Consider the following 27,094-nt stretch of genomic DNA (forward strand, 5'->3'; position numbering starts at 1 on the left):
TTTCTTGTCCACTGAGATCGGGCGCTAGTTTATTCTCTGTAGTCATCGTAGAGACAGGTAAAGCTACAATACATAATACATGATCATAGAGTTAATATATTGATTTCATGCCGCGTATCTGCTAGTGGCGATCAGGGTCTAGTGTTTTGGACAGCTATAGCACGACTGCATAAGTTATAACGTCGTACTTCAGTGCGAGATCGCTAGCACTTCGCTGTTTCGAAAGATTATTGTTTTTGTACGAGTATTCGTATTAGCCGCGAATATATCTGAAAATATTTGATTCTGTTTCGATTTGCTGCATTAGTTTTCGATTCGATTTTTATAAGGTACTATTTGCACACCCTTACAAACTATGTACGCTGCAAATCCAAGGACATGTAAGCGCAGTGCTTAGGTAACTTCTTGGCATCTGTTGTCACTTGCAAGGGAGAATGTTGCACTGAATGGGCTTCTCTCCCCGAATATCTTCCAGCAGCGCTGTATACAGGGTGTTTCATCTAAGACTTTCTGCAATTTTTAAAAATAAGCTATTTGAATTAGATGCGCGCTTTTTCTGGCATAGCATTGTCAGTGGTGTAGTACATCATAATTCAACTAAGACGTGCTAACTAGCAGGCTTTTTAACCAATATTTAATAGTTAACTTTTAAACTATTACCGTTGGGCTCCTTAATTATTGAGAGGCATGCAGCCCACTGTAAGTAATGTCCATATCCGTTTTTAGAATTTCGAGAACGCGATTATCCTCGGCGCTGTGGCCCAACAAATTTCGCCTACATCGCGCCAAAATACATGCGGTTTGAGAAGCTTGCAGGCAAAGCAACCTCTCCAGTGAACCTAACTCGTCGAAATAGCCAAAATTTGTTGGGCCACAGCGCCGAGGTTAACCGCGTTCTCGAAATTCTAAAAACGGATATGGACATTACTTACGGTGGGCTACATGCCACTCAATAATTAAGGAGCCCAACGGTAATAGTTTAAAAGTTAACTATTAAATATTGGTTAACAAGCCTGCTAATTAGCCCGGCTTAGCTGCATTATGATGTACTACACCACTGACAATGCTATGCCAGAAAAAGCGCGCATCTAATTCAAATAGCTTATTTTTAAAAATTGCAGAAAGTCTTAGGTGAAACACCCTGTATGGTGTCCGGGTTTTCTCCGGGCGCTTTGGTTAGGGCCGAGATTTTTGCCAGCCACCGCTCTTTGTGTCAGGTAGGATGCACATTTTTGTGGTATGGGGGCTGCGGGGATGTATGCGCTCCCGGGATGCGCTGCTTGGTGGATTTTGGTTTTACTTCGTCCCTGTATCCTAGTTTCTTGGGGGTTGCGCGTCCAGTTTCCGTTAGTTTTAAGCCTCCAACTTGGAAGACTGTTTGCCTCAGCAAGCTCCTCCCAGGTGTAGTGAAGGCCATGGTCAAATATTGAGGTGGTGCGTTCGGATATACTAGTGGCGATTTTGATTGCTTTCCGGATGAGAGCGTTGAAGTTTTCAACTTATGCCTTCTTGAGTATCAAATATGGTGTCCCGTGTTTTATGCAGCTTTTGATGAGAGTCTGGCTGATGCGGACGGTACCTTGTTTTTTCATACCATGTCTTCTGTTTACCGCGCGGCGAAACAGTTGTGCAACCTGAGAAACAGTAGCTTAAAACAAATTGAAGTGTACCAACGAATGGTACACTCGGTAACAACTTGAAATATGAAATAGGAGATTGTTCTCTCTCGCGATAGCATAGGCGCTTTACCAAAGAAAAAAGCCGGCGGCTACCGTCAGGCGTCGTGCAGAAAAACCACGATTGGCTGGCGGGTAGTGACGTCACCAGACCGGAAGCGGCGTCATCAGACCAGGTTCGCCTGTGCGAAGCCTCCACCTTCCAACCGTGGTAGGTGGCAGGTGGCGCAAGGTAAATTTAAGTAGGTCGCAAAGGCGGAGTTCGGGACCAAGCGCCGATGACGTCAGTTAGGTCTGTGGAACTGAAACGCCCAAATGAGTTGAGTGGATAAACACAAACAAAAGAGGGATAATTAGTCATATATTTGTGATTTTTACCGTTTCAAACACCATTCCAGTAACTATATTTTAAAATGTTTTAGTTGTGTACATTCGGTTGGAAAGTGCGAAGCTTACTTCGCCAAAAATATTTACGTTCGGATCCTCTCAGGAGCGGGCTGCGGCTCTCATGCCCTCCGCCTTGACTATTCTGTGGTTGACTTGCAGCTAGCTAGCTGCCGACGTGCGTTAACACACTTTCTATCGCACTACAGGAGTGCGAGATTTCGATATTGGAAGCATCTTGTGAGCCTGGACAGATTCTCTATATTATCAAAGTGTGTATATTGCACTTCTGCGTAAATAAACCTTTAGTTGAAAGTTAGCGCTCGTCCCAGATTTTAGCCTGTCGTCCTTGTTGCCTTGCGCTACCACTGCCTTAACCCTTTGAAGGTTTTTGCCGTATATGTACGGCGGCGGTTTTCTGTCCCGCAAGGTCTTTGCCGTACGGGTACGGTTTCGATCTTCCGTTTGAAATTTTGCGCCAAAAGAACAATGCGTGCTCACTGGGGGGTGCTGCCACCTCTTAGGAGTTACAAGAAGTGTTTGAATTTTGTGCTGCCTTCTTACGGAGATAAGCAGAACTTATGTCTAGCTTTAGCGCGGCGGCACAGACTGCGGCAACACCCCTTTTGTAGTTTAGGTTTCGCCGCGTGATCGCAACAGAGTCGCGCGAAATTTGAGTTTTCTTTTTGTCAGCACTATCTTGCAGGTGCTGCCGAAGTTGATTTCTATCTTTATTGGCGCTGCTCTTAGCTTGCTTATCACCGTTGCTCGCGAGGTATTCTCGCCCTCTGTGGCAACGCGCCTACGCGGTTTCGATTCCGCCGCGGGATCGCAACGGAGTCGCGCGAAACGTGTTTTCTCTTTGTGGGCACTGTTTTGCAGAGACGGCGAAAGTTGATTTCTCTATCTTTATTGGTGCTGCTCTTAGCTTGCTTATCACCGTTGCTATTCTATTCTATTGAACATTTTCCAGTTGTGAGTGATGCTGTCACGAAAGTACTGTTCCTAATTTTTTTACTATTTATTCTCGATTATATATATTTTGCAGATTCAAGATCCGCCATAAAGTAATTTGACCACCTGGGAAAGTTTTCTTCAAAATAATTCGACCCTCAAAGGGTTAAAAACCAGGAAGGTGTCTCATAAGTCCTGTGAGAGAGGCGTCTGATGTCAGTTTCAGATGATCGCTTGGCAGTTTGCACGAAAGAGCCTGATTCATTGTGAATTCAGTTCATTTGCATGCGCCTGCAGCAGGACTGACTTGTCCTTTGTGTTGAATGTACTGAGCGATATAATGCATGCCAATTATTTTTGTTCGTGGGGAAAAAACGCTATACCAGCTTGCACTGGACACATATTGGACGTATGAACGTGCTTCGTGTCCGTCCAAATGTCGGGCATTGCTTTCATAATAAAGTAATCCATTGCCCCATATTCTGCAAAGGGAATGCTGCTTTTGACGTTTGCATTACTTACATATTACAAAGTGACAAAAACGCGACTGAATGAGGTTTTGTTCACATTGAGTTTTGCAGAGGTATACGGTGATGTTATACTGCGTCTTGCTATCATAGATCAGAGAAGAGTACTGTACGACAGATGTCGGGGTCTGCTCTTTTTGCAATATCGAAATCTCGGATGCTATTTATATTTTTGTGTTAAGCAGCCCTTTTTTACCTGGAATCAGCAGCGCTATTTACAAAACACTTATGTCATTCACGCATAGCAGGCAAGTAGCTCGTTCTATGCGCATGCAAATTTTAAGCTTGTCTTGTTCAGTCAGCAAGTTCAATAAACTTATGCCACTATTCCGCGTCTTGTGTGTTGTGTTTTAAGTGACAAACTGTGACATTAAAAGTTTGCAGTATTTCGTTTTATGTGAGTGAAACTTGGCCGAAAAAATTATTTTATAACCCATTGGCCACAAACTCGGTTGCTCCGGAACAGCTCCCAAAAAGTAGCTAGCTGCAGTGATGGTTCAGTGGTTATGGTGCTCGGCTGCTGAACGGAAAGACGCGGTTTCGATTCCGGCCACGGCGGCCGCATTTGGAAGGAGGCGAAATGCTATAAAGGCCCGTGTACTGTGTGAAAGAACCCTTGATTGTCGAGATTATCCAGACCACTCCACTACGGCGTCCCTCATAGCCTGAGTCACTTTGTGAGACGTTAAACCTTTTAAACCAAATCAAACCAAACTAGGAACTATAACTATACCTATAACTATAGATCGCGTGCATTAAGACAAATAGTTGAGCCTGTTGTTACGTGAACGCCTTGAAATTCGGCGCAACACACGATGCGAATACGAATGAAGAAGAGACAAGCGCTCTCTATCTAAAAAATTCACAGACTATCCCGTCATGGCGCGCAGATGCAAGCATGACATGCACTGCAGGAAAGGCTTACCGTAATCTAGGACGGCTGACAGAACGCCGCACGAGTCTTGGGGAGCGTCCCGCATCATCCGCTTTTCTTTCCGAGCGACAACATGCACGTTTTTCTCTGCCGCTTTCGCGACCACAGCTCGCCATGTGCCGAATAAGAAGGGATGGTGACAACACGTGCTACACAGAACTGTGGTACAGACGCTGGGACATTCGCCTCTACGGGGCGCCGTCGTCCCCACCAACCACCACGCTGAAGACCAAGTTAGAGCTGGTTGCTGGCCGTGCTGATAGATGGCGCGAAGGAATCTGTGTTACAGGGTTCGCGTGCATTACGTAACGACGGCAAATGACCAGGCGCTGTCGCCTCGCTTATCATGTGCTAGCAGGACTACACGCGCGTTATCGGGCTTTAGCGCAAAACTTGGGCTCCGTCGCGCTGCGCGATAACTTTGTCCACCACGGGACAACGAAGACGCTGTTGCTGACGCATCCGCTACTCCGACGCCGGCGCACGTAGCACCAGGCGAACAGAAAGCTTCGCCGAAGTTCGTTTAACGTTCGCCTCCGCATACTCCTCCGTTCTGGCGCCACGGTCACTGGCGGCGCGCTGTCAAAGGCAGCTAAAAGCATTTTACACTTAAAGCAGCGTCAATAGGCTGAACTCGTAGTTTCTTCATCTTTGTTTCGTGTGTCGCGCTGAATTAACCTGGAGACGTTCGAGAATTACGTGGCTATGACGTCACGTCTTTGTTTTTTAATTATGGTGACATTGTTTAGTTGTCGGCTCACTTCGAAGAGGGCGCTGACTCCGCATCATAAGCCGCTATATTTTGAACCCATGGGCTCCTACGCAAGCTACGGCACCACATTATACACCTTGTTTGGGTGGTTTACCGGGAGAGATTGGGAGCAGCAACCTTGGGCTCATGAGCCCATCGAGTCACTTCCCACAAAGGCGACAACAGCCTTCGAATCCTAACGCATGAAATGGAACTAGGTGCCGCTGTGTGCTTGTTTTGTATAGGTTTCGACGTTAACTGATTTTCCATATATTTACCAGTGTGACCAATACATTACCTCTGAGGTATCCTGCTCAAAATATACATCGCCTTGTACAACTTCAACCACGCCAAAAAATGAACAGGACGCCATTCCGTTACCTAATTCTGCACGCGTCTATGGCATGAGGAATTTGGTGAGTTATATGTTTGAGCCTGAAAACTGCACTCATATACTACCTCGTACTAAATACGAGTCGTAAGTCTGCTATATTACAGAACGTACCACAAACTTCACAAATATCCCAAGAAGTGCTTGATCCACATTATAGTGAATTTTCATTGAATTTCTTAATTTTAATTATTTTTGTGGCACTAGAAAGAGTACCAACAACACTGCTGCTAAGAGAAGCAAGATGGAATTTTGGCTTTCTTTCTAAGCTGCGTGATTTGTAATTGCTGCGCACAAGGTTGAGCTCTTTTCTTTCGAGAAGCTTGGAAAGTACTCACAAAGACTCAAAATAGGTAGTGTACTAATCCAGCTTTGCTATATGTATGTACTTACCCATAACTTCATGCTACGAAGGGATTTACACCAAGAACAAAACCCGATATTAAGGGGGCTAGTGGCGATGTTCTGTTGCCAATAGTTGCTTTTTTTTCCTCTTATCGCTGGTGGCTTCTGTGCCAGCGAATCACGAAGGCGTCTACGTCATTATGAAGGCAGCCGCTCTAATCGTTGCTGTCTAAAGGGATTGAACCTTCATGAACTCTATTTAGCATTGCGCTGCCGCGAAGCGAACAATGTTTGCGAGCCTCGCTTTCGTCCGAGCGCTGTATATCCTAGCTTTGAACATCGTTTAGTTCAAGAACAAGGCACAAAACTTGTAAGCTATGCCGAAGAAATAAATGAAGCTTGAGTTTTGGTCCACACACGCGGAAATCAATAGAAAAGCAGGTATCCCGTTAACGGGCGATCGTTTAGGCGGTGAGGTAAAACGCTTCGAAGAAAGTGTCAATATTTCAAATGCTCAATGTAAGAAAATTTTGTGGCACACGAAACACACAACCATTTTGGAGAGCAGCCATAGCGAGTTAAAGCGGTCCTTACGAGCGCAGGGCAGGTAGTTCTTTTACTCTGCAAGTGAAGCGCTACACCCAGCAAGCTTTACATAACTCTCACAATAGGTAAAAAAGCACTATACGCAGAATCAGGGGAACAGTGGATCATATATCACTAACTCTGGTATACCTAGAAGCCATTAGCCTTTTTTTTCGGGGGAGGGGGAGGGGGGGGGGAGGGGGGAGGGGGGGGAGGGGGGGGGGAGGGGGGGGGGGGCGCTCTGGAAAAAGTCTCAAAAGTCAGCCGCCGGGTAACGTCGACAGAGTTTGGAGAGCACGTCGCTAAGCGCTACGCTAGAGAGCAGGCTGAGGTTCCGTCGTCAGTCGTGTGTAGAGCATACAGCATGAAAACTCCACGACGACGTTCTGCCGTAGCTTGCTTGCTCAGTTCAGTTATGCTCGTGCTTTGCACGGCCGCATTCATGTACCAGGCCGGTCTGCAAGTGGAGAGGTACCTGGAGCACGCTCACATATCTGTAACCACGGAAGTAAAAAGGCAGGCTCTGGTCTTTCCTTCTGTCACCATGTGCAGCAATAGTTGGTGAGTATTCTGGATTTTAAATTATTACAGGCGCACCGAGCAATAGGGATGGTATGAGCCCAAAGTGAAATTGAAATATTACATCGTGTCGCATTCTTCATTTGTCTACTGTTTCTGGTCAGAATGTGAAGTTGGTTCGATACCAAGCGCTTTTCAATGTTGACTAAATGTTTAGAATAATGCACTTTCAACAGCACTGAAATAACAATCCAGCGGAAATAGTTTGTCTATTTCTGTCCATCACTGGCAAAAGCGCTGTTAAATTTTGCAATTCGACCAACTAGCCGCAATGCAACCCTTATTAAAGCTATAAGTAGTACTGTGTGCACCAAACTTCCATCAGTATGAACCATTTCGCATCTCTTCAGTAATGGCTTGCAGCGTGCCATGCGATTTCGTATAACATACAAAAAAAACTTGGAAGACATTTAAGGTCCCGCTAAAACGGGGGGGCTAGTTGGTTTTGCATCATTATGTTGTAAAGTAGCGTGCATAACAATGACTTAAGGTCCACCTTAAAGCGCAACTGCACTACTGTTTGACAATTTCGCGATATTCAAGGATTCAAGTCTATATAACACCATCTGTCGGGCTAGTTGGTTGCGATCCATATGTATCAGCAGCGCGAACACCACACAGGAAGAAGAAGGAGAAGAAGGTAAAGAGCGCTGAACTTCCAACTTTTATTTGAGCAAAAATTGAACCCGCACTTTTATACACATACCAGGTAAAATCCCACCAGGGGGTAATCAAGGCGTTCTATCGAATTGGGACCAACACGATGTCCAGGGCATCAAAATGATAACTACTATCACACTATTCAAAGACTTCCATGAAAAGCACGAATGACATGCGGAAAAAACAAGACAATGTAAAAAACAGGGCTGAGTGTGCGCGAATGGAAAAATGGAAAAACAGGGTTGAGGGCGCGAATTTTTCTAAAACCATGAGAAGGCAAGAACACGGTAAAAAGGTAAAAAACAGGGTTGAGTGTGCGCAAATGGAAAAAATGGAAAAACAGGGTTGAGGGCGCGAATTTTGCTAAAAGAAACAAAGAACAAAGAAACATTTTTTCTAATACTATATCACCTCTTGAAGTAACTCATGAATTCCCAGAACAAAACGCGATGCGGTTTCTAGAGTTAAAGTTGTTTTTCGGAGAGAACCATGTGTGCTGGTTATTTGAACCAAGAGCCAATAAGCCCATCCTACCCTACGATTCAGCCCATTCAAAACTTGTAAAAAGGAACATAGTGAAGTCAACTTTTAAGAACGCACTCACAAAATCGTGTCACCACAGGTTACAGGACAGTTTTTCGAGCCAAGTGCTGAGGCTGAAGCAATCAGGATACCCGCAATCTCTCCTTTCGTCTGTTGCAAAAAAAAGTCCTGATAAGTATGAAGCATGAATGTGAAGCCCCGGATGATACGCGACAGCGGAACAAAAGGGTCGCCGTTCTGCCATACCTGCACCAAATCTCGCATAATCTGAAGAAAATTGGCAGAAAAGCAGGCGTAGACGTAGTCTTTTCAGCCCCTCTGCGCCTGTCAAGCCTGTGCAACAAAGTTAATAAAAAGAAAAAGAATAGTGGCTGTACAACCAGGCACCGAGATCCTTTTGTACCTTGTGCGGAGGGTGTTGTATACTCTATACCTTTAGCTTGCGGTAAGGCGTACATAGGCCAAACAGGAAGATGCTTAAACGAAAGGTTAATGGAACATAGGAACGATCTAACTGGGGCGCCGTTGAGGAACCTGCCCGCCCATTGCAGCGTATGTGACAGCCAAAAGAAGTGCATTCCTCATTTTAAGAAAGCAACCGTCTTAAAGAAACATAAAAACCAATTAACACGCGAAATCATTGAAGCTACCTACATCTCAGGGCTCAAAGAAGGTTGCGTAAGCACCCCTTCCATCTCATTATCTGAAAAAGAAATCACCTTTCTCTCTGGTTTTACCTGATTTTACCTGGTTTTTAGGGGCACCCTGCATTTTAGTTCTAGCCGTGTTAATTGTTGGCGCTCATCCCTTCGCATCGCTTACGTTGTTACCGTGTCTCGCCTTCTCATGTTTTTTTCTTTGTTTCTTTTAGCAAAATTCGCGCCCTCAACCCTGTTTTTCCATTTTTTCCATTTGCGCACACTCAACCCTGTTTTTTACCTTTTTACCGTGTTCTTGCCTTCTCATGGTTTTAGAAAAATTCGCGCCCTCAACCCTGTTTTTCCATTTTTCCATTCGCGCACACTCAGCCCTGTTTTTTACATTGTCTTGTTTTTTCCGCATGTCATTCGTGCTTTTCATGGAAGTCTTTGAATAGTGTGATAGTAGTTATCATTTTGATGCCCTGGACATCGTGTTGGTCCCAATTCGATAGAACGCCTTGATTACCCCCTGGTGGGATTTTACCTGGTATGTGTATAAAAGTGCGGGTTCAATTTTTGCTCAAATAAAAGTTGGAAGTTCAGCGCTCTTTACCTTCTTCTCCTTCTTCTTCCTGTGTGGTGTTCGCGCTGCTGATACATATCAAGTCTATATGGGCTGTAGGTGAAGCATGCCATTTTTTTTTTGCACGAGCATTTAAAAGAGTATCTAATCGACGACTGTCATTTGCGCTTCTCCTCAAAACACCAGACGAGTGCGGAGAAGTTTAGTGCGACGTCACGGAAAGTATGATTTCAAATTATCGCTGCCGCCAGCCACACCCTGCCGTGCTTCGTTGGATGCTGCCAAACAACGTCCGGCAGGCTTTGCCGTTGATTGCGTTGGCTTCTTCCTTCAAAGCAGGCGTTTGCGCGTTGGAAATGCACCGATACTTTCGACGACGTCATCATGTGGCCCCAGTTTGCGTTCTGCACTGCGGAGAAGCTTGAAGGCCGTTGCGATTTTAATCGGCGATTACGTTGTCATTTCAAATGCCAGCCCAAAACGACTTCGCATGCATTATTTGCAAGTTTCACACATTATACCCGTTTAAGCTCTTCGATTTCTAAAACCTATGCAGTTGCCCTTTTAGACCGAAACGCATAACGCCCGTTGTTTATACTATCCACATGACGGCACCACTCCGCACTGTTCTATAGAGGCACCCGTGCGCAATAAAAAATTAGGCAGTGGTTTAGCTCTGTTTAAGCCTGGATACACAAGCGAAAAGCTTCAGTTATGCTTGTTTTGACGTCATGGCTGTCGCAGTTCGCGCACAATGCACTGGGAGCACCACGACAACGGTGGAGGCGTTCGACCGTCCACACACTGCCCGTACGGAGGCGGAAGAGGAGACAGAAATCGGCGCGGTTAAAACTGCCTGCAGGAATGCGGAGACGAGGGTTGCCGGCGGCGACGCGGGTAACACGCGGCTGTAACTAAAGGTCAAACGGTGGGCGAGGAGGCGAAGCGCGCAGTTGTAGCGCCCGCGAGGAGGCGAATCACATGCGCAGTAGCACGCGGCTGCGCCGAAAGGTCAGGCGACGGAGTCGGCGGCGGCGACGGCTGCGGCAGCGGCGAGGAGCGACCACCTGCGCGGCGCGTGACATCACTCGGTTTCGCGCATGCGCATAACTCACTAGTTCGGCTCACGCGAAGCTCGGGTCTGACGCGCGTAGCGAAGCTTCTCGCTTCAAAAACTTTCCACCCCGCTTCCTCAAGGAAGAACGGTTACGTCACACTAAATTGTAGCGCTTCTGGTGGCCTCCGCGAGAACTGGAAAGCTTGCGCAGTTTTTTCCCTGTACTACCGATGCGACAGAGCCACGGTATCAGGAGCAGCCTTCCGGCGAAGACGACGACGCCGCCGGCTTTTCCGCCTCACGAGGTCCTTAACGTTCTCGCGTTAAAAAATTAGGAGCACATTGTTACGTGGCGGACGGCCATTGAAGAAGACAAGATGAGCGATGACAATAAGATTATTTAACGGCTGCCGGCCTAGAGCGCTCCGCCCTGTGCTACTAGACGTTTTTAGCATACCGGAGACGTATTAGAGTAGACGTATAGCGGTTTACCGGAAGCCGACTACGCACGCGCAGTGGCAGTGGCATGGGTGCGGCCTAACAGGTTTACGTCTGCGCTAGTAAGCCCCCGCTACGCTAAATCTCTCTACTGTCAGCTTCTTTGTCTTCGTGACACTGATTCGTGAATGAATCGTGGTCCACGAAGCTTCCTGGCTACATGTTGCCAGGAGCCGACGAACGAGGCTCATGGACGCACCGAACCAAGAACCCGCAGCCTACAGACCAAGGCAGACAAAAGGCGCCGAAACACGATGACCAAGAGGATTAGAGTTCACTGGCACCCTGTAGTACATACCTTCACCAAATATTACGTGGCAGCTAGCCGGTGAACGAGACGAGATGACACAAGCAGCGAGATTATGAAATGGTTGCTGGGCTTGCGCGAGCGCTCCGTATCGCGCTACTGCTACGTTTTTCTTCCTGACATTTTTTTCGGCAATCTTAGAATTTGCTTCATTGATAGTGTCACGTGATGATGACAGTGCCATGAAGACATAAGCAGACTAACGTGGCACGCAGACGAACACTCAAGATATTGGGCTGACTTTCACACGCACAAAAAAAAAAAATTGAAGTCGGCAGCGGCGGTAGCAAGCGCACTCTGTGGTCGTCGAAGAACAGTATCACTCGCTCTTTCGGCCGCGCTTAATTTAGAGGCAGCATTGAACATTACTGATAACGGGAATTAAAGAACAACAGTCATGTCGAACGACCTGGAAACAGCAGTGCGTGATTATGACTTTTAGAGAGTGCTCTGGTGCACTCTTGTTTAGCAAACAAAATGATAAGCCTATGCGCTGACATCGACAAAGCGCGAGTGTAAACGCCGAAGAAGAAAACAAGCCACGCTTTGCGGCAATATAAATTATCACTACACTACGCTCTGCCGCTTACGAGTTCGAGAAAATGTGGTCTTTCATACTCAGCGAGAACATCTCACAAATATTACAGTATATATAAATATGAATATTACAATATAAATATTACAGTCTTAAATTAATATCTTGGTTGAATAATTATTTTTCTATTTTCCAGGGTAAATAAAAAGTCGGAGGCTTGCTTCAAGAGTCCTCGATTATGCACCAGGTTCGGCCAGGTACATGTCTTTAATTAATTCCACTGGGTATGTTCAGGAGTACTTGCTTGAGGAAATAAATTTTAAACTGATGCTTCACGCAGGGATGATAGCAAAATCGCTCTCTAGGATTTTAATATCATGGGAATCAGTAGTGCCATACGCTCTTTTCATTACAAGACGGTACACCAGCTGGATGGTAGTCAATGTAGAGAAGATAATAAAGGGATATGTTGTCGCGCTTCAGAGATGTATTGATGGCCTTCACGACATAATTAAGTTAGCAGGAAAGAGCCAGGTGTTCGTGTTTTTCACACACTGTAATATGGAATGACCGAAGCAGCGTAAAGAAACCACCGCTGCAAGGATCGGCCTTACTAATACTTTTAGTAACGTCGAACAGAAAACCTAAAGGTGTTTAGTAATACCAGCAACAACTGCGTATTAACCTTGGTATGTTTGAAGTAAATGCTAAAATGATGGCTGTGTTCTTTATTGAATTACGAATATACGACCCATCCGTATAAATTCTCATTGCTACCAGTTGGTGAAAAATGCCTTCATTCACGGCAGGAATTGACTTTTGGAATTTTCCGGGCACAATTCGAACCGGAAATGCGACAACTCGTTGGATATAAGCCTAACGAAATTTTTGAATGCCATATGAAGTCAACCAGCCCAGACTGCCCGTCGTTCGACTGTGTGGACAAGTAAGTATCAGAAATCATTTCTGAGTGCCAAAATGCCGTCTAATGAGGCAGCAGTTGCAATAGGAAAGGACTGTAATGCAGCTAAAAACTTAAAGTTCTTGGCATTTCTTTGTTGCGCTCAGTACCTTGTACAAGAGATAGGCAGAAAACTTTATTACCACGAAATATTAAGCGCCGAGGTTATTGGTTATGTTGGAGAAGGGTCCCGAAAACCAACTGGTCCGTCGGAGAAGAGTATGGAAAATGAGGGGACTGAATAACAACTGGTCCGGAGAAAAAGCATAGTTCCAAATCAGCATATGGTTAGAGACAATTTAGGCAGGCGGGGAGGAAATGTAGCTCAAGAAACTAAATACAGTCATGGGGTTACGAATATCCCACGACAGTAGCTAAATAAGCTCCCTACCTTGCATATCCTCTAGCTGCTACTGTGGGATATTCGTAGCCCCTTGAGTGTATTTAGTCTCTTAAGCTTCATTTTCCTTAAAGCATTTTTTGGGGAGGTGCGGAGGGGGGGGGGGGGGGACGTAAATAGTAAATCCATGAAAACTTGATATGTATTTGAAGCCGCATGCAGTATCAAACTCGAGTGGAACCGCGAATAATTCAACATATCAATAATCGAAATATAAAAAAGCAATACATCAGATTGTCCTTAACCTAGAAGCGACAATACATAGCTTCCACGCTACTGACGCGCTTCTTGTAACTACATGCGACCCTACAAGGCCTAACCGGCTTCGCATGGAAGCAGCAGCTGGCGATGCTCTGGAACTAGCCACAACTTACCCCAATATGTCTACTCCTGTGGTTAGTACACTATAAATAGAATAATCGCAAATCAAATTCAAGGTAATGTTGCTTGCCGCATCGCCTTCAGCGGTGAAGCGCGCCAAGCGAGTGCCACCGCTAGGCTCTAGGTAGCTTGGCTTCGTCGCATGACAGCGATGTGGCGTGGAAAATACGTACAGGAGACCGACCTCCAGCACACCCACATTTACCTGGTGACACTTTTTCACAGTGCTAGCCCTGACAGCAGGTGTCCAAGCCAGCAGCCGACCATTCTCTGCGTGCGTAACGAGGACACGGCGTAACGTGGACTAGGAGGGACACGACGCACCGTTCCATGTATCGACTGACCGCGGTGCTGCAGTTTGATATACTGGGCGACTTTCCTAAACTTTTGCACAGCATTTTCAAGGGCATAAACAATGTGTTCAATGCAACTTGTATTTCGTAAAATTGAGGTTTGATGTGTCCGGGCTGGACAGTGTTCTAGCTAAAATATGCACTTTAACATAAGCCGCGAGCAAATTTGAGTTCTGATATTTGAAGCAAGTTGGACCTTAAGGCATTTACTGTATAGAAGGGAATAATATCGTAGTATGGGTTGAATTATGACGATACTCCAGCTTAAGATAAGTTTTCTAATGTACGTTACATAACAATCCTTCTATTCAGCACTTTTTGCTTGTATTGTGAACGGTATAAAACTCACCATTTCTGTGGTTCGAATCGTCTTGCTTCCTGTCCTCACAACGGTAGATAGCAAGTTGCCGCAAATGCTAATGAAGAATGACCTCCGCTGCACGTTAGACATAGCAAGCATGGTACGAAATTCAGTTTTACGATCAGTCACACCTTCCTATTCTTATAATTTGCAAAAACAACCTACATTCTTCCTTCTGACCTGCACTACTGGTGCCACTAAAACCTATCACTAGCCTCGCTCGCTGCTTAACTTTGCTGGGCTATTACTACTAAACATATCAGCTGAGAACTTTACTTGCCTTCAGTTTTTTTGAATGGCTATAATTAAGGAAGAGGGTTAAAGTGTAGGAAACAAAAATATTCATCTCGCTGGCTGTGCAGCATGGGAAAAAATGCGACCTTTCTAGCAATCGGTCGGTGAGTGTTTCAGAAAACCATAAATGTTCAATAACTGAGCTCCAATTGCTGTGATCATGTAATGCATTTTTTTCCCAAGACACTCTTTCACTGTAATGTGGCTTTGTTCTTTTGCATTTTAATTAGTAGCACAGGTTCCTGGATGCACAGTTTAAGTTTTGAGACGGTGTAAGGGAGGAAATAAGAGGGGTGGCTTGTTTGTTTAAGGTCCGGCGAAGTAATTGACATCCCATATAATCACTGTGTCCGATAAATTGGTCAAACATCGGTGAACTAATCGTAATATTGAAAATTGCATAGCGTCATTAATTTAACCAGAAATATTAAAGAGTCTTCTTTCTTGAACGCAATTCTTGAATCTGGGGTCATTTTCTCAATTTCAGCATTAGGACCACATTTCTACGCTTGCCAATCATGTTGTGTTACACCTTGGACAATACGCTTTATGGAGGCGCTGACAGTGTCTTCGAGAAGTGCAGCACACCTTGGCTTTACGGTAAGTGCATTTGCCCTTGCGCGACCGAATAAGCCTCTTTAAAATGACCGAATACCCGTCCGTGACAACGCTGGCTACCGCAGGCCACACATGGAACGGCTCGAACACATGAACTCAAGCACAGCCATTGCACAAGTTTCGCGCATCAAACATTGCGGCTCTCTTATCAAATTTAGTACCCTGTTTTTAGCAATGCTTCTTGGGACAGCACTTTCGTATCCTAGATGCTATGAAGCTTTCCTTTGCAACTGCGAGTTCACTTAGAAGGCTGCGTTATGTTTCCTAGCATAGGCATGCCAAGGTAATATAAAAATTGTTGTGGAACTGCACTCTATTTTTATTTTTGTCATTCCCATCAGATGAATACACCCCCCGAGCGTCCACTATCATCGCAATGTCAGTCGATGCAGCAATGGATGAGAATGCAAAAGAATTGTAAAAAAAAAAGAACTCCTGCCCGATTTCCTCCAAGTGAATCATATCTGCTCACGAGTGCATTACGAAAGACATGTTCACATTGGGATATGATGAGCTTTACGAAAATATTAGTTACGGTGCCCAACTGCGTTTATTCTATTTGTTATAACAATTACAAGTGTGGAGACTGCTGAGAGTTTTTCTGAATTACTCATCGGCGACATCAGATAAGTAACACTCAGAGCAGCCAGTACATGCTTTCTGTATTAAGCTTTTTGACATTGGCTCTGTCGCTTTTCAGAGGGGGTACAGAATTAGGGGAAAAAGGTCTCGTTCATCACTGGAATTAAGTACTGTTGCACGAATATTTTAACCCAAATTCTATCTAGCGCGAAAGCAATTCTAACGCTTGAAATTTGAAGCAGGCATCCTCGGGGTGCAAGTTAAATCAGACACGCTCTTACGAGATGACTTCTACTGGTGGGACTGCACTGTTGTGTGGAGCACGCCGACCTATCCACCTCAGGGTCAACAGAGATGAATGCACGTCGGGCGAACCGCGGAGGAGCAAGCAAAGCAGCATCTTTCAACAGCGGCGTATGATTCACGAGCCGGGCTACTTTTTAGTGTCCTCGTCTTCTTTTCAAGGCATCCTTACACTACGATCATGAACAACTGGGCCAGGCTCCTCATCTTATTCCCTTCGAGGCACGCCCGTTGTGATTTCCCGGCGAGGATGTCAAGTCGGTGGGGCAGGTTTCAACAAAGAAAACGCCAGATAAGGCTCAAGGGATCTACTTACAGCTGCGATGTAGAAGCATGAAATGCACGGCGGGCAAGGAGTAGCTGATTCTGGGACGACTCCCTCCTGAGGACGGATTCCATAGGCACGTGTTCCTACGCTGGTTCCAGACTCACAGCGGCAGTGGTGTCGATCTGGAAGCCGTGGGGCATATAGCGTTTTCTCGAGCACGGACTGTTAGTAGTGCTAAGGAGGTTTCTTTTACAGACGTGCCACACCTGTTTGTTGTTTAGCCCCCAAATATGGGTTATACAAACACAACTTTGACATCTGAGTCACTTCCACGCCGGCCGGCGCGACAGATTCGGAGAGATCTATCCTAACCCATACAATGCTACACGCTGCTGGATATTCGCCGTCATTCGGAAAATTTACAAGAATCGCACTGTTCATTTCGAGGCGCGCGGGTTTCTTTTGGGTGCGTTGATTTTCGGACAGCTACGTACCATGCGGACGGAAAGTTCAAGAATGTTTCCCAGAGATCCAGCTTCATGTTCAGCTTGAGGTACGGCCTGAGGTACCGCCTGAGGTACGGCTTGAGGTTGACCTCAGGTTTGGCCTGACGTTTGGCCTAAAGATCCGCTAAGGGTCGGTTTCAGGTTTGCCGCGATTTCCGGACGTGGTCCACCGGAGTTCGTATCAGATGGGATCTATAAACAGCCCACGCTTACTAGTACATTATCAGAATATTTCAGACACATGCAAGGTCTTAGGAGTTGACCACTCTATAACTTACGTTTCTGTGCAAGCTTGCTAGGTGGTACCAGCGGAGTAGGAAATTACGCATCGAGAAAGAGCATTTGTAAATTTTTCGCATCAAAATTTGCAAGCTGCGCAGCTTGTACACTAATGTCGCGACTTCCACCTCCAACAGAGCTGCGGATTCGGCTCCGTTTTATCGAGAAAAACACCCTGCGCCTGATGTCCGTGCTCCCGTCCCCGGTGTTCGTGCAGCAGCCGCGACTGTGCCAGCCCGAGCGGACCGCGGCCTTCGCGCTGGTGCCCCAGCAAAGCTACGACATTGCCATCAAGCAGGTTTGGCATCCATAGGGCATACCTTGTGGGAACTATGTATCATGAGAGTAGGTCTCTCTCGTATTGTCATAACTCAGGGCTTTGTTTCTCCACTTCCAAAGAAGAGAACGCCTAAGTTTTATTAGTGTTGTGGTTTATGGGAAGCCTGCGTACTAGCTTGCGCTTCGAAGGAAAGAATAATTCAGTAATGTAAATACGCATGAAACGCTCACCGTCAAAGAAGGTAATCATAAATTATTTATGAAAAAAGGCAGAAAAACAGCGCCTAGATCTCCGTTAGGCGCCCATCTTAGAGAAATCCGATCATGCACCAAATAAGCGTGGTTTCCTGTGCACTCCGGCGCTTCACAACAGCTTTAATTCCCTCCCGCGCTTGAATATGTCGTCTAGCGTGCCAAGCCAGCAGCTTATCGTTTTATTATTGCACCATAAATCAGTTATAAAATGAAAAGAAATTCTCTCGATACTTACATTTAAGCTCGAAGGCAGATTTTTTTTGCTCTGTGTGCCCATAAAAACTGCAAAAACGACGCATTGGTGTGCACGTTGCCGGAATGAAAGTCTCCAAATGGGATGAGCTGAAGGTTTTTCTTGCTACTGCTCAGAAAGAAATGCGCCCGTCTTATAACGACCTGTGATGCTGCGTAATCAATGCCGTGTCACTGCGCTGCAGACATCGGAATCGTGCCTCTAAAAACTATTTCTTGCATGTGAGCTTAGTTTCGGCTGTATGAAAAGCACACTAAAAAGTACTACAAAGGGCTCATGGGGTGGACTTTTTGAATGAAAGATTCCTTTAATCAGAATATTATTCTCCAAGCCTGTAAGATGTATAAGTCTCATGCCAGTTTGATACGAAATATTGCTTTAAACATCGAATATAATGATATCCGTGCAGTCAGTGGCAAGATTGTGCATAAGGGTACTGACCCCTTAATTAGCCGTGGTGACAGAAAAGAAGAGCGCAATATACGAATGTAGTCTTGAGGGAATTTATCAGCTCAGTCAACGGCATTTAAGGTATAAAGAACTGTTAAAAACAATAAAATTCAAACAAGATGCGCGGGTTCAAAGCTGTGTTATCAGTGACATGTGTAAATGACAACAATGCACTAGACAATGAATGTGTGGTAAATCATAAGTGTTAAAACAGCGGCAAAAAAAGCTAGAAGAAACAAAGGGTGACTACAAACTAGCTCATGGAAAAGAATTAACCACATTTTCCACCGATCAACTAGACAATAGGACTTGCCTTCTGCTGGGCAAGTGCTCAGACACATTCCAAGCGATAAACACTAAATATGCTTTTAAATATGCTTCAAATGTTTACCGCAGGACTTCTTTGCAGTTCCTTACGACGCTGCTGCTGTTGTTACGAGACGTTGGCGCCTATACATACTTCAGTTCCCTGTGTTTACCACAGCCGTATCTCTGTCTTGTTCTAATTAAAGCATGCTGCTGGCGAGTTAGTTGTACATGCTCAGAAAAACAAGAGCGCAAAAAAAAGTACAGGGCAAATGAGGACAGATATAGGACGTTTACAGCCACTGTGAGCGTCCTGTGTCTGCAGTCCTCCATTCTGTATTTTGCCTTTTTTTTGCGCGAATTTCTTTTTTAAACATTTCCCTTAGTTTTATGAATCGTGAACACATTCGTGGCTCTTTGTTCATTTTGTTTGGACTTTGAGTGTATTAGGCTTGAACCACTTGCTATCCTGACGCAGAGATGGCTGTTACGAGATCCTTTTGTTCAATGTGGTGAGCCATACTTGTGCATTCGTCTTCTGGTCCTTCAGGAAGAAGAACACAGCGGAGATGCCAAATCTGCCTGCGTTAAGGAGAATAATGAGTTCCGAACGCAGGGTAAGATGGATGCTTAGCGGCATTAAGGGTCACGGCGGAACAGACTCTCCGCTTTCAGATCAATAATGAAGAGAAAATCAATAGCCGAATGAGCTGGAAATCTACCATTCCGGTACGCTTCATGTGCCTACGCCGTCATTCTACGTTTTTTGCGAGCCCATGACACATCAGTGCTCGCGAGGAACTGATAATGCACAGTGCAATACAAGGCGTTTGCTCTGAAAGCATGAGGCTGGCGTCCCTCTGAGTGTGCGCAGGTGATGCCTGGACAAATTGGACGCGCACGAAAAAGTGGGAGGGTACTGGAAAGTGAAGTTTGTGCATCATCTCTCGGTGCGTCGAGGCTCACAAAGAAGGCCGTTTGTCGCTACTTTAGACAATGCCAAAAATAAACTTGTGCTAATTCTTAAGAGCTCATAGCACCGAGCATACAGAAAAGGCGTCGCAAAAGCGGAATCACAAATGTTCCTGCATGCTTTTCTACCCGCAACAGCAAATGAAGCGACGCCTGCCCTCCCCGTACACTTCTCAGTGCAAGGACTACAACAGCGAAGGCGTGAGGGCCGAGTTTTACGGGATCCCTTCAAAAGAGGTAAATATAAACAGATGCCGTTTCTCAGGTCATTCTGCAGGGGCCAAATGCGTCATTCAGAGAGGCACTCCGCTGTAACCGTAACCGCACTTTTACATATATTGCAAGTAAAATAATTTCTACTACATTTTGCAAAATGAGCATTGTCACTGACTTCACAAGATTATTGCTAAATAATTAAAAAGCGGTTAGAATCTCTAAAATGTAAGCTAAAATAACATAAAGCCGTAATATTTTGTATTTATAGTTAACAAGCTAAGACGCATTCTTCTCGCTCACTTTTTTCATTTGAAGTCATGCACTCAGACTTGCATGATGAAGAAAGAAATGGAACTGTGCTCTTGTCACATGTCGGACCACGAGTACTCACCTCTGTTCAACGGGCGCATATGCAACGTCGTCGAAGGGAGTGAGTGATTTGCACATAATTTAAACATGGAATTTTCACGCTCTGTGCGTTGCTACGATTGCTCTGAAAATTATGCGCCTGAGAACACAACGTATGAGAAGTACATTGGTATGTGTTGTGTTTGTATAATATGAGATGGTGCAAAGGAGTGGGCCTTCTGGGTTCCGCAATTCAGTATTCAGTTACTGCATAGGAGGAAAGATACCCGCATGCTAAACATATTTGACATGAAAAACACGCAAAATACTGTAAAGCTGATCATGCTACCGCTTAAGGTGTCGTGGCTACTGCGTAGGCATGGTTCACCAGAGAAATATGAGTAATCCATCATATGTTGTGCGAGACATTGATCATCCGAACAGTGGGGCTTTTAGGCTGTCGAGGCTAGCAAAGAGTGGTGCTTTTCTGACAGGATAGCACCATTTAGAGGTGGAATAAGTTCAAGAACTAACGTTTTATCTGCATTCAGTCATCGATTATTAATGAGAAATGTGGTGTCATAAATATTTCTCACCTTGGACAAAGAAGATGTTTTGTTTCTATGGGAGGTGGGGCCTGTCAAGCCACAAAGCCGTGGCTTTTTTCTCGCCTTCCTTATCACAGTTTGCTGTACAGAGTTTTTTTCTCGTATGTTTTTATGATGTAACTTTTTGACTGTGGTAGAAATAAAGAAACTCAAACTAAAGTAAGAATAAATTTAATTTACTTTTTGATAGCGGAATAAATTATCCCTTACACATTCATCGAATTTGTGTAATTGACTGGTTCCTTTTTGTTTCTCAGAGGATTGCTGGTACACTATATTTGAAGCAGGAATATTTGCAGCTTGCGCGGAGCAGTGTAAACCGTCCTGCGAGTGAGTATTTGATCCCTGTTTTAGGTTGAATGTTGTCTTTTGTGCTGTGTTGCGTCCCAATTTTGGCAGAAAAATTTGAGAAAAACTCCGAACAAAATGCATTTTAATGAAGAAATTACACGTTAAGCTATGTAAAGACGCAGAAAAATAATAAAAAGGGGGAAGAATGTTGATTAAGATCAGCATTGTGATTTCAGGGCGGGGAAATGCGCTATCAGGAGAAAAGAGGATCAGACGCAAGATGAGATTTCATTCGAAAGGAGCCAAATTCACAGAACTGGACTAGAGTAAGAATGCAATTCAAAGTGAGAACAAATGCAATCCAAAATTTCAACTCTATCGTGAATTCGTAATACTATGAATCATCTTAGTAAAAACAAGGCGGGCACGATCATTGCACTTTATAGGGTTCGAGAAGCGCGAACATTTTCGACAAATATGGCGCACAGGATCCGAGTAGCAACGTGGTAGGCTGAAAGATACATCCTTCAATTTGTTGCCGTTGGTTAGCGGAGTTTCTATTTCTTCTTCAGTTTAAAATTTAGCTATTGGCCAATCTTTATCAGGGTTCAAGTGGCCTAGGCGTAGTGCCCTGGCAACAAAATGTGCAGAAGCGTCAGGCTGATTTTTGCAAAACATATCAGCGAAACCGGAACTTTCCCGCTTTTATCAACGGTCAGTGTCTGCAACGCCACAGAATAAAGCGTCGGAGCTTCTTGAACGTTTAACCCTCGAAGTAGGCGATTGTGTCGTGCAGTTAGCGAATTTTGTCGTTGACGGTTTCTGAAATGTACTGAGCTGCCACTGACTCACCTTAGGTTAGAAGCCACTGAAGTGCTAAGTTAGCTCATCTAAGTAACTTTTCAAGGAACGATGTATTTCTTAAAAAAATATTTGCAGGTTTTAGAAGGCTTGCGTTATTTTTCTAAAAAAGACGGTCTGCTCTGCACATTGAGTCAAGCTTTTCATTTTGCGCCTTTGTCATGAGACCGGGGTTCACCTCAATATCCCCACCCAGCAGTAAAAGCCGCCACAGGTAAAATGCAACTGAGCGAAATGCCTGAAATTAATTGGCGGCCTCAAAACCACATCAAGGCCGACACTGTTGTCACGAAAAGCGTAGATATTGTGCTTACTAACCTGTATGAATGCTAATGGTGTGAACAGCATCTCGAATACAGCCTCGCTGCCCGACGTGTTCAAGATGGCGCGCCTTTTTTCACTGGACTGGCAGGCTCACAAAGTTCCGTGCTGCCAAACGAAGGGTGCTCCCGTGTCCAGAAGCGGCAATCAAGGTTTCGGGCGACTCGAGGATAAGACGCATTCAGCCACGACAGGAGCCGCTATCCCAGTTTATGCGTCAGCACACCGTCCGTCTGGCGGCATCATGAATCCACTCGATGAAGTTGGCGTCAGCGGACCAAGCTCAGCCACAGCCAGCACATGTATATGTACTAACGATGAGATCAGCATCGCCACCACGGTGTCATGGCCCGACGTGTCGAAGATGCTCGGCCCTTTTCACTCTGTGGATCAGTTGACAGTGTTGCTTTGCGAAACGATCTGCGCTTTCCTGCCCAGAAGTGGCGTGGATAGTTACAATGGTCTCGGAGATAGGACGCATTGTACATCACAGGAGTGACGATCCCAGCAGATGCGTCCGCACACCGTCCGTCTTGCGGCATCAGGAACCCAGTCGTTGAATTTGGTGGCAACAGACCAAGCACAACCACCGCCAGCAACTATAATAACGCAAACGGTAAAAAACTAGCTGCGGTTCAACTACTGCTGAACCTGTTTGGAAAGCGAAAGCTATGGCGTATCGGGTAACTATACGCGGCTTGGCGTCTGTAACGTTGAGTGCGTTCTGGACACTGGATAGGTACGCGCCCACCCTGCCACCGTGGCATGTGGCAGTTAATGGTTGATTGTGACTGTTCGCTCACCCATTGAACGCTGCGGCCTATTGCAGTAGTGCAGCGTGTGTGCCTGAACGTTGTCAGCGTTAACGCGTGCAGCTGGTGCAGCCCACATCTAGATCTCTCTCATCACCCCACATACCCATAAGCTCGATTCAGGCGTCCACTGACTCAAGGAGCCAGTTATGTGCACTCCCTTTCCTTAAAATAATCGGAGTGTAAAACATTGTCAACGCCAACGCCAATGAACACAGTGAACGGCGACGGCCTATGGCTTCAGTGCCGCGTTTCTGCGACAACGTTGTCAATGCCAATGTATGCAGCGTACATTTGTCACTACGCCATGTAGCTTAAAGCACGACAAAGGTATCCAGGCTGGTTTCTTTCAGTCTCTCTGACTCACTTTCCATATCTACCGACGAATCCCACCGAGCCGCCCCTTCTATATATACACGATGCAACGCCGGCTCCTCCTCTGTTGTTGCAACGCGGTTTCACCGGCTCGTCGTCCGACGTCATGACAGATGGCGCGGTGCGCGGCGCTGCCAGTTGTGGCGGTTGCTAGGCAACGGCTCAGCTCCCGATGTGGCCACCGGCCACAGCGAACCGGCGAGAATGCGGCCAATGTAGCTCTCGCTACAAAACAGCGCCACGACAGCGACGTCGTGGCGCGGAACACTTGGCCCACGTCGTCGCTCTGGCCTGGAACGAAGCATTTGATTAGTCAGGATTTTTAAGCCTTGCGTGTGCTCTCTGTAAGCAATATGGAATGAACACAGTTGACTGCCTTTTTGTTTTTTTTTTGTTTTTCAGCGAGATCACCTATGACAGCCGTGTCACAGGTATACGCACAATACCGGTAAATACAGCTCCTCAAACCTCCATCGAGGTTAATTTTGTTATAACACATATCTTTGTTGCAGGAATCAAATGGATCTAAAGAGTGAGTACTTCATCCGACAACAAACACCACGTTGTACACCTTATATATTTAGTGAGAACTGGATGCCGGCTTATTTACAGAACTGCGTACGAGCTGACGATCAGGTTTGCTTCGGACAGCATGGAGCTTGTGACCGAGCAACCCACGCTCAGTGTAAGCGTTGACTTCTTCACTGTTTGGAAACGCCAGACAATAGAAAAACTTGTCTCAATTTCAAGCTGTGGCTTTGGTCGTTCCCTTAAGGAGCAGGTGGGGTTAGCCTTATACTGATGGCACAGTGATCACCTCTGTCGCATAGTATAAAAAAAAATTAACTCTTCTATCACTGCCTCTCGAGGCGCACGTGATGTAACGATTTTAAAAGTAGCCTTGCTACCAAGCGCCTCCTAGCTCATGGACCTTCAGGAAACACTACGTTTCTGAGGTTATCCCGAAACACATCCCATATACTTAAACTGCGTTCAAGTGTAACGCAGTCAGGAGAAAAGCACGAGTGAACTATAGGAAAGTGTTGCACGTCAACCACAACGGCTCGGGTCGAACACACAGGTGACACAACACAATTTTTTTTTTGCAACTATCCCTGCGTGATGCAGAGCAGAGCGAGCGCGCTAGCGGTGCAGGGGACTGAATTTCTCTCGCGTTGGAATTCGTGCCTCGAAAGCGAAGTGAAGAGCCGATCGAACGGGAGGCGAATATTGTGCCTCGTGTCATTGTGCAAAAGTATCATCTCTTGGCAGCCTTGGTGATTCCGGCTGACGTAGCCCAGCTTCCTGGGCGAGAGAATTCGCTGCCATGTTACCTGCGACTATGACGTGAGAGGAAAAGCATTAAAGGCACCGTGTGAATTCTTTTCGGCTCTTTTTTTAACGGAGTTAACGTATTTGACGTCTTAATATGTCTAAGTGAGCCAGTTACAACAAAGAAATACGAGGTATACTTAGGTCTCCTAACGTGCGGAAATTCGAAAGCTGTATGCGGTCCACCACCTGCGCCACCTGTTGGGCCAGTGCCGTTCATTGCGTCCATACATACGCCTTTGGGAAAATAAAAACATCGCTTAATTCTACGATAATAATTTATATATATAAGGCCAGCTGTGATTGTAGTGTGGTGTATTTTAAGGTGATCCAGGTGTCCGGCTATGTTGGTGGCTACCTCGGAATATGGCTTGGATTTTCTTTGCTCAATGCTATGGAGTACTACTACAATCTCCTCAAAAGGTAAGGCACCTTAGGCTTCTTTACAAATGCCAGCGCAAAGCGCATTACTATTGTTTATTCGTTCAATACGCACGCCAAGTAGGCCGGCATAGTTAATGAGACGGCTTTTAACATTTGATAACGTTCAGCAGGACTACACCTGCATGATTTCAAAATTGTTCTAATGTTGTAGCGACACAGCTGTTTTTGACTATTGATGACCTCGGGAGAGAGAGAAAAACGGAGGCTTTTCTAAGTTCACTAAATTCAGCCACGTATTCTGCAAGAAAGCATGAATAAGCTGGTCTCACTGCCGTAAGGCTTTCAAAAAATTGCAACTTCCAGTCACTGGATCTGCAGTAATTAGGCGAGTTTGTTTGCAATTTCATACTGCTAGCGGACATGATGGGAATGCTTCTAAAGGTTATAGCTATACATTGGTAACGCACCAATGGGTAAAGTGAAAGATTAGAAAGACATTTTCAGTACATTATTACGTTGCGATAGTCTTCAATTAGTACCACAGTACCACGAGTGAGAGAAAACCCGCCTGCCACATCAGTCATCTCAAGCGGCATTTAGCTAAGAGCAATGCAGTACAGACGCCTTGCAACACTGTCCCTAATCAATCTCTGTGCCTCTGACACTGCTTAGTTACTGTACTACATCAGTACGCTAAATAAGCTTAAATACTTAAATGCTTACTGGAGCAGTCAGCAATTCATGAAGGAAAATTGCGCGGTTTCTACTTCTTTACTTTATTTTGGATTTGTATTTTGCAGAAAATGCCCGAACATCAGCTGGATGGCATCCAAAAAGCGTCAGAAAACTTCGGATGCACCAAAAAACAGCGGCGTTGTCGGAAGAAGGCTCATTGTCACAATTTCAAGTCCTGAGCTAAATTAACGAATGATTACACAATACTTGCTAAGCCGGAAGTACCATCGAAGATGAAGGATGTAGCTAGAAAAAAAAAGTAATTTACCATGCCTACAATTTTCAGAATCCTACTATTATGCACAGTGTTCAGCCGAAATAGGCATAATGTGACCATTTATCACTGTAAGTCTAGACAAAATAGACATAGAGCCGTCTTATATACTTTGTGCATGTTCTTAGACGCTGAGTAGTCTTGTTTATGAAACGGCTTCAATAAAAAATACTGCAGCTTTTAAATGATGCGCAATTTATGGAAAATTTAGTAGATATTCAAAAGAGACTTAGGACACCCATCCAATAAAGCCTAAAACTATTCTGCTCCTCAGTCGAAGGCGTTTAGCCTTAATTTCCGACGCAAATTCATTATTGTGTGAAGCAAATAAAGAAGCAAGATTTTCCACAGTTACGATCTGTGACCGCTGTTGTTTATTTATTTCAGTGAATCCTGAAAACGCATTGTATGCTCACTCTTTTGCGCGAAGTGCGATGGGTTTTCACAAGTAGCTCATTTTTTGCTTTTTTACACGCGAAAGCGGTAAGGCCCCGATTCCACAGAAAACGCGGCGTGGACCTCGTCGGCGGCGACGTTGTGAGCGAAAAATCCATGGAAAAGCAGCGCACATAGGCCACCTAGGTCACGTGACTTTGCGGCGTCATCACAACCTGACCTCTTGATTATGAGTAAGCCGACCCCCGTGGCAGGTGACAGCAAAGTGACTGGCCACGAGAGGTTGCTCTGGTTTGCAATGAAGTCTATGAAATCTGATAGACAATATCTTTTAACAGTGTTGAGTATGATTTCCGGAGGTATTGTGAAC

The 27,094-nt window shown here is 45.3% G+C and overlaps 1 protein-coding gene across 1 annotated transcript; it reads left to right on the forward strand.

The window, feature by feature from the left end:
• The first annotated feature begins 6,962 nt into the window (after positions 1-6,962).
• LOC149340068 (acid-sensing ion channel 3-like) lies at positions 6,963-26,622 on the forward strand. Its single transcript, XM_089550640.1, has 13 exons — positions 6,963-7,108; positions 12,147-12,207; positions 12,760-12,896; positions 15,188-15,300; positions 17,394-17,554; positions 19,910-20,008; positions 20,303-20,417; positions 21,201-21,273; positions 24,006-24,051; positions 24,116-24,135; positions 24,216-24,288; positions 25,261-25,358; positions 26,120-26,622. The coding sequence occupies exons 1-13, from the start codon at positions 6,963-6,965 to the stop codon at positions 26,241-26,243; spliced, it is 1,266 nt and encodes a 421-aa protein (XP_089406766.1). The 3' UTR covers positions 26,244-26,622.
• Positions 26,623-27,094: the final 472 nt, after the last annotated feature.

This window comes from Amblyomma mixtum, chromosome 6 (assembly GCF_055824585.1).
Source record: "Amblyomma mixtum isolate Tamu chromosome 6, ASM5582458v1, whole genome shotgun sequence".
Classification (NCBI taxonomy): domain Eukaryota; kingdom Metazoa; phylum Arthropoda; class Arachnida; order Ixodida; family Ixodidae; genus Amblyomma; species Amblyomma mixtum.

What these genes read in the sequence shown, in the direction of transcription:
- LOC149340068 (XM_089550640.1), top strand. Translation starts at nt 6,963, where the DNA reads ATGCTCGTGCTTTGCACGGCCGCATTCATGTACCAGGCCGGTCTGCAA. An exon ending in ACCATGTGCAGCAATAGTTG is followed by an intron (nt 7,109 to 12,146) that starts GTGAGTATTCTG and finishes TCTATTTTCCAG; the next exon opens with GGTAAATAAAAAGTCGGAGG. An exon ending in ATGCAACGTCGTCGAAGGGA is followed by an intron (nt 20,418 to 21,200) that starts GTGAGTGATTTG and finishes TTTGTTTCTCAG; the next exon opens with AGGATTGCTGGTACACTATA.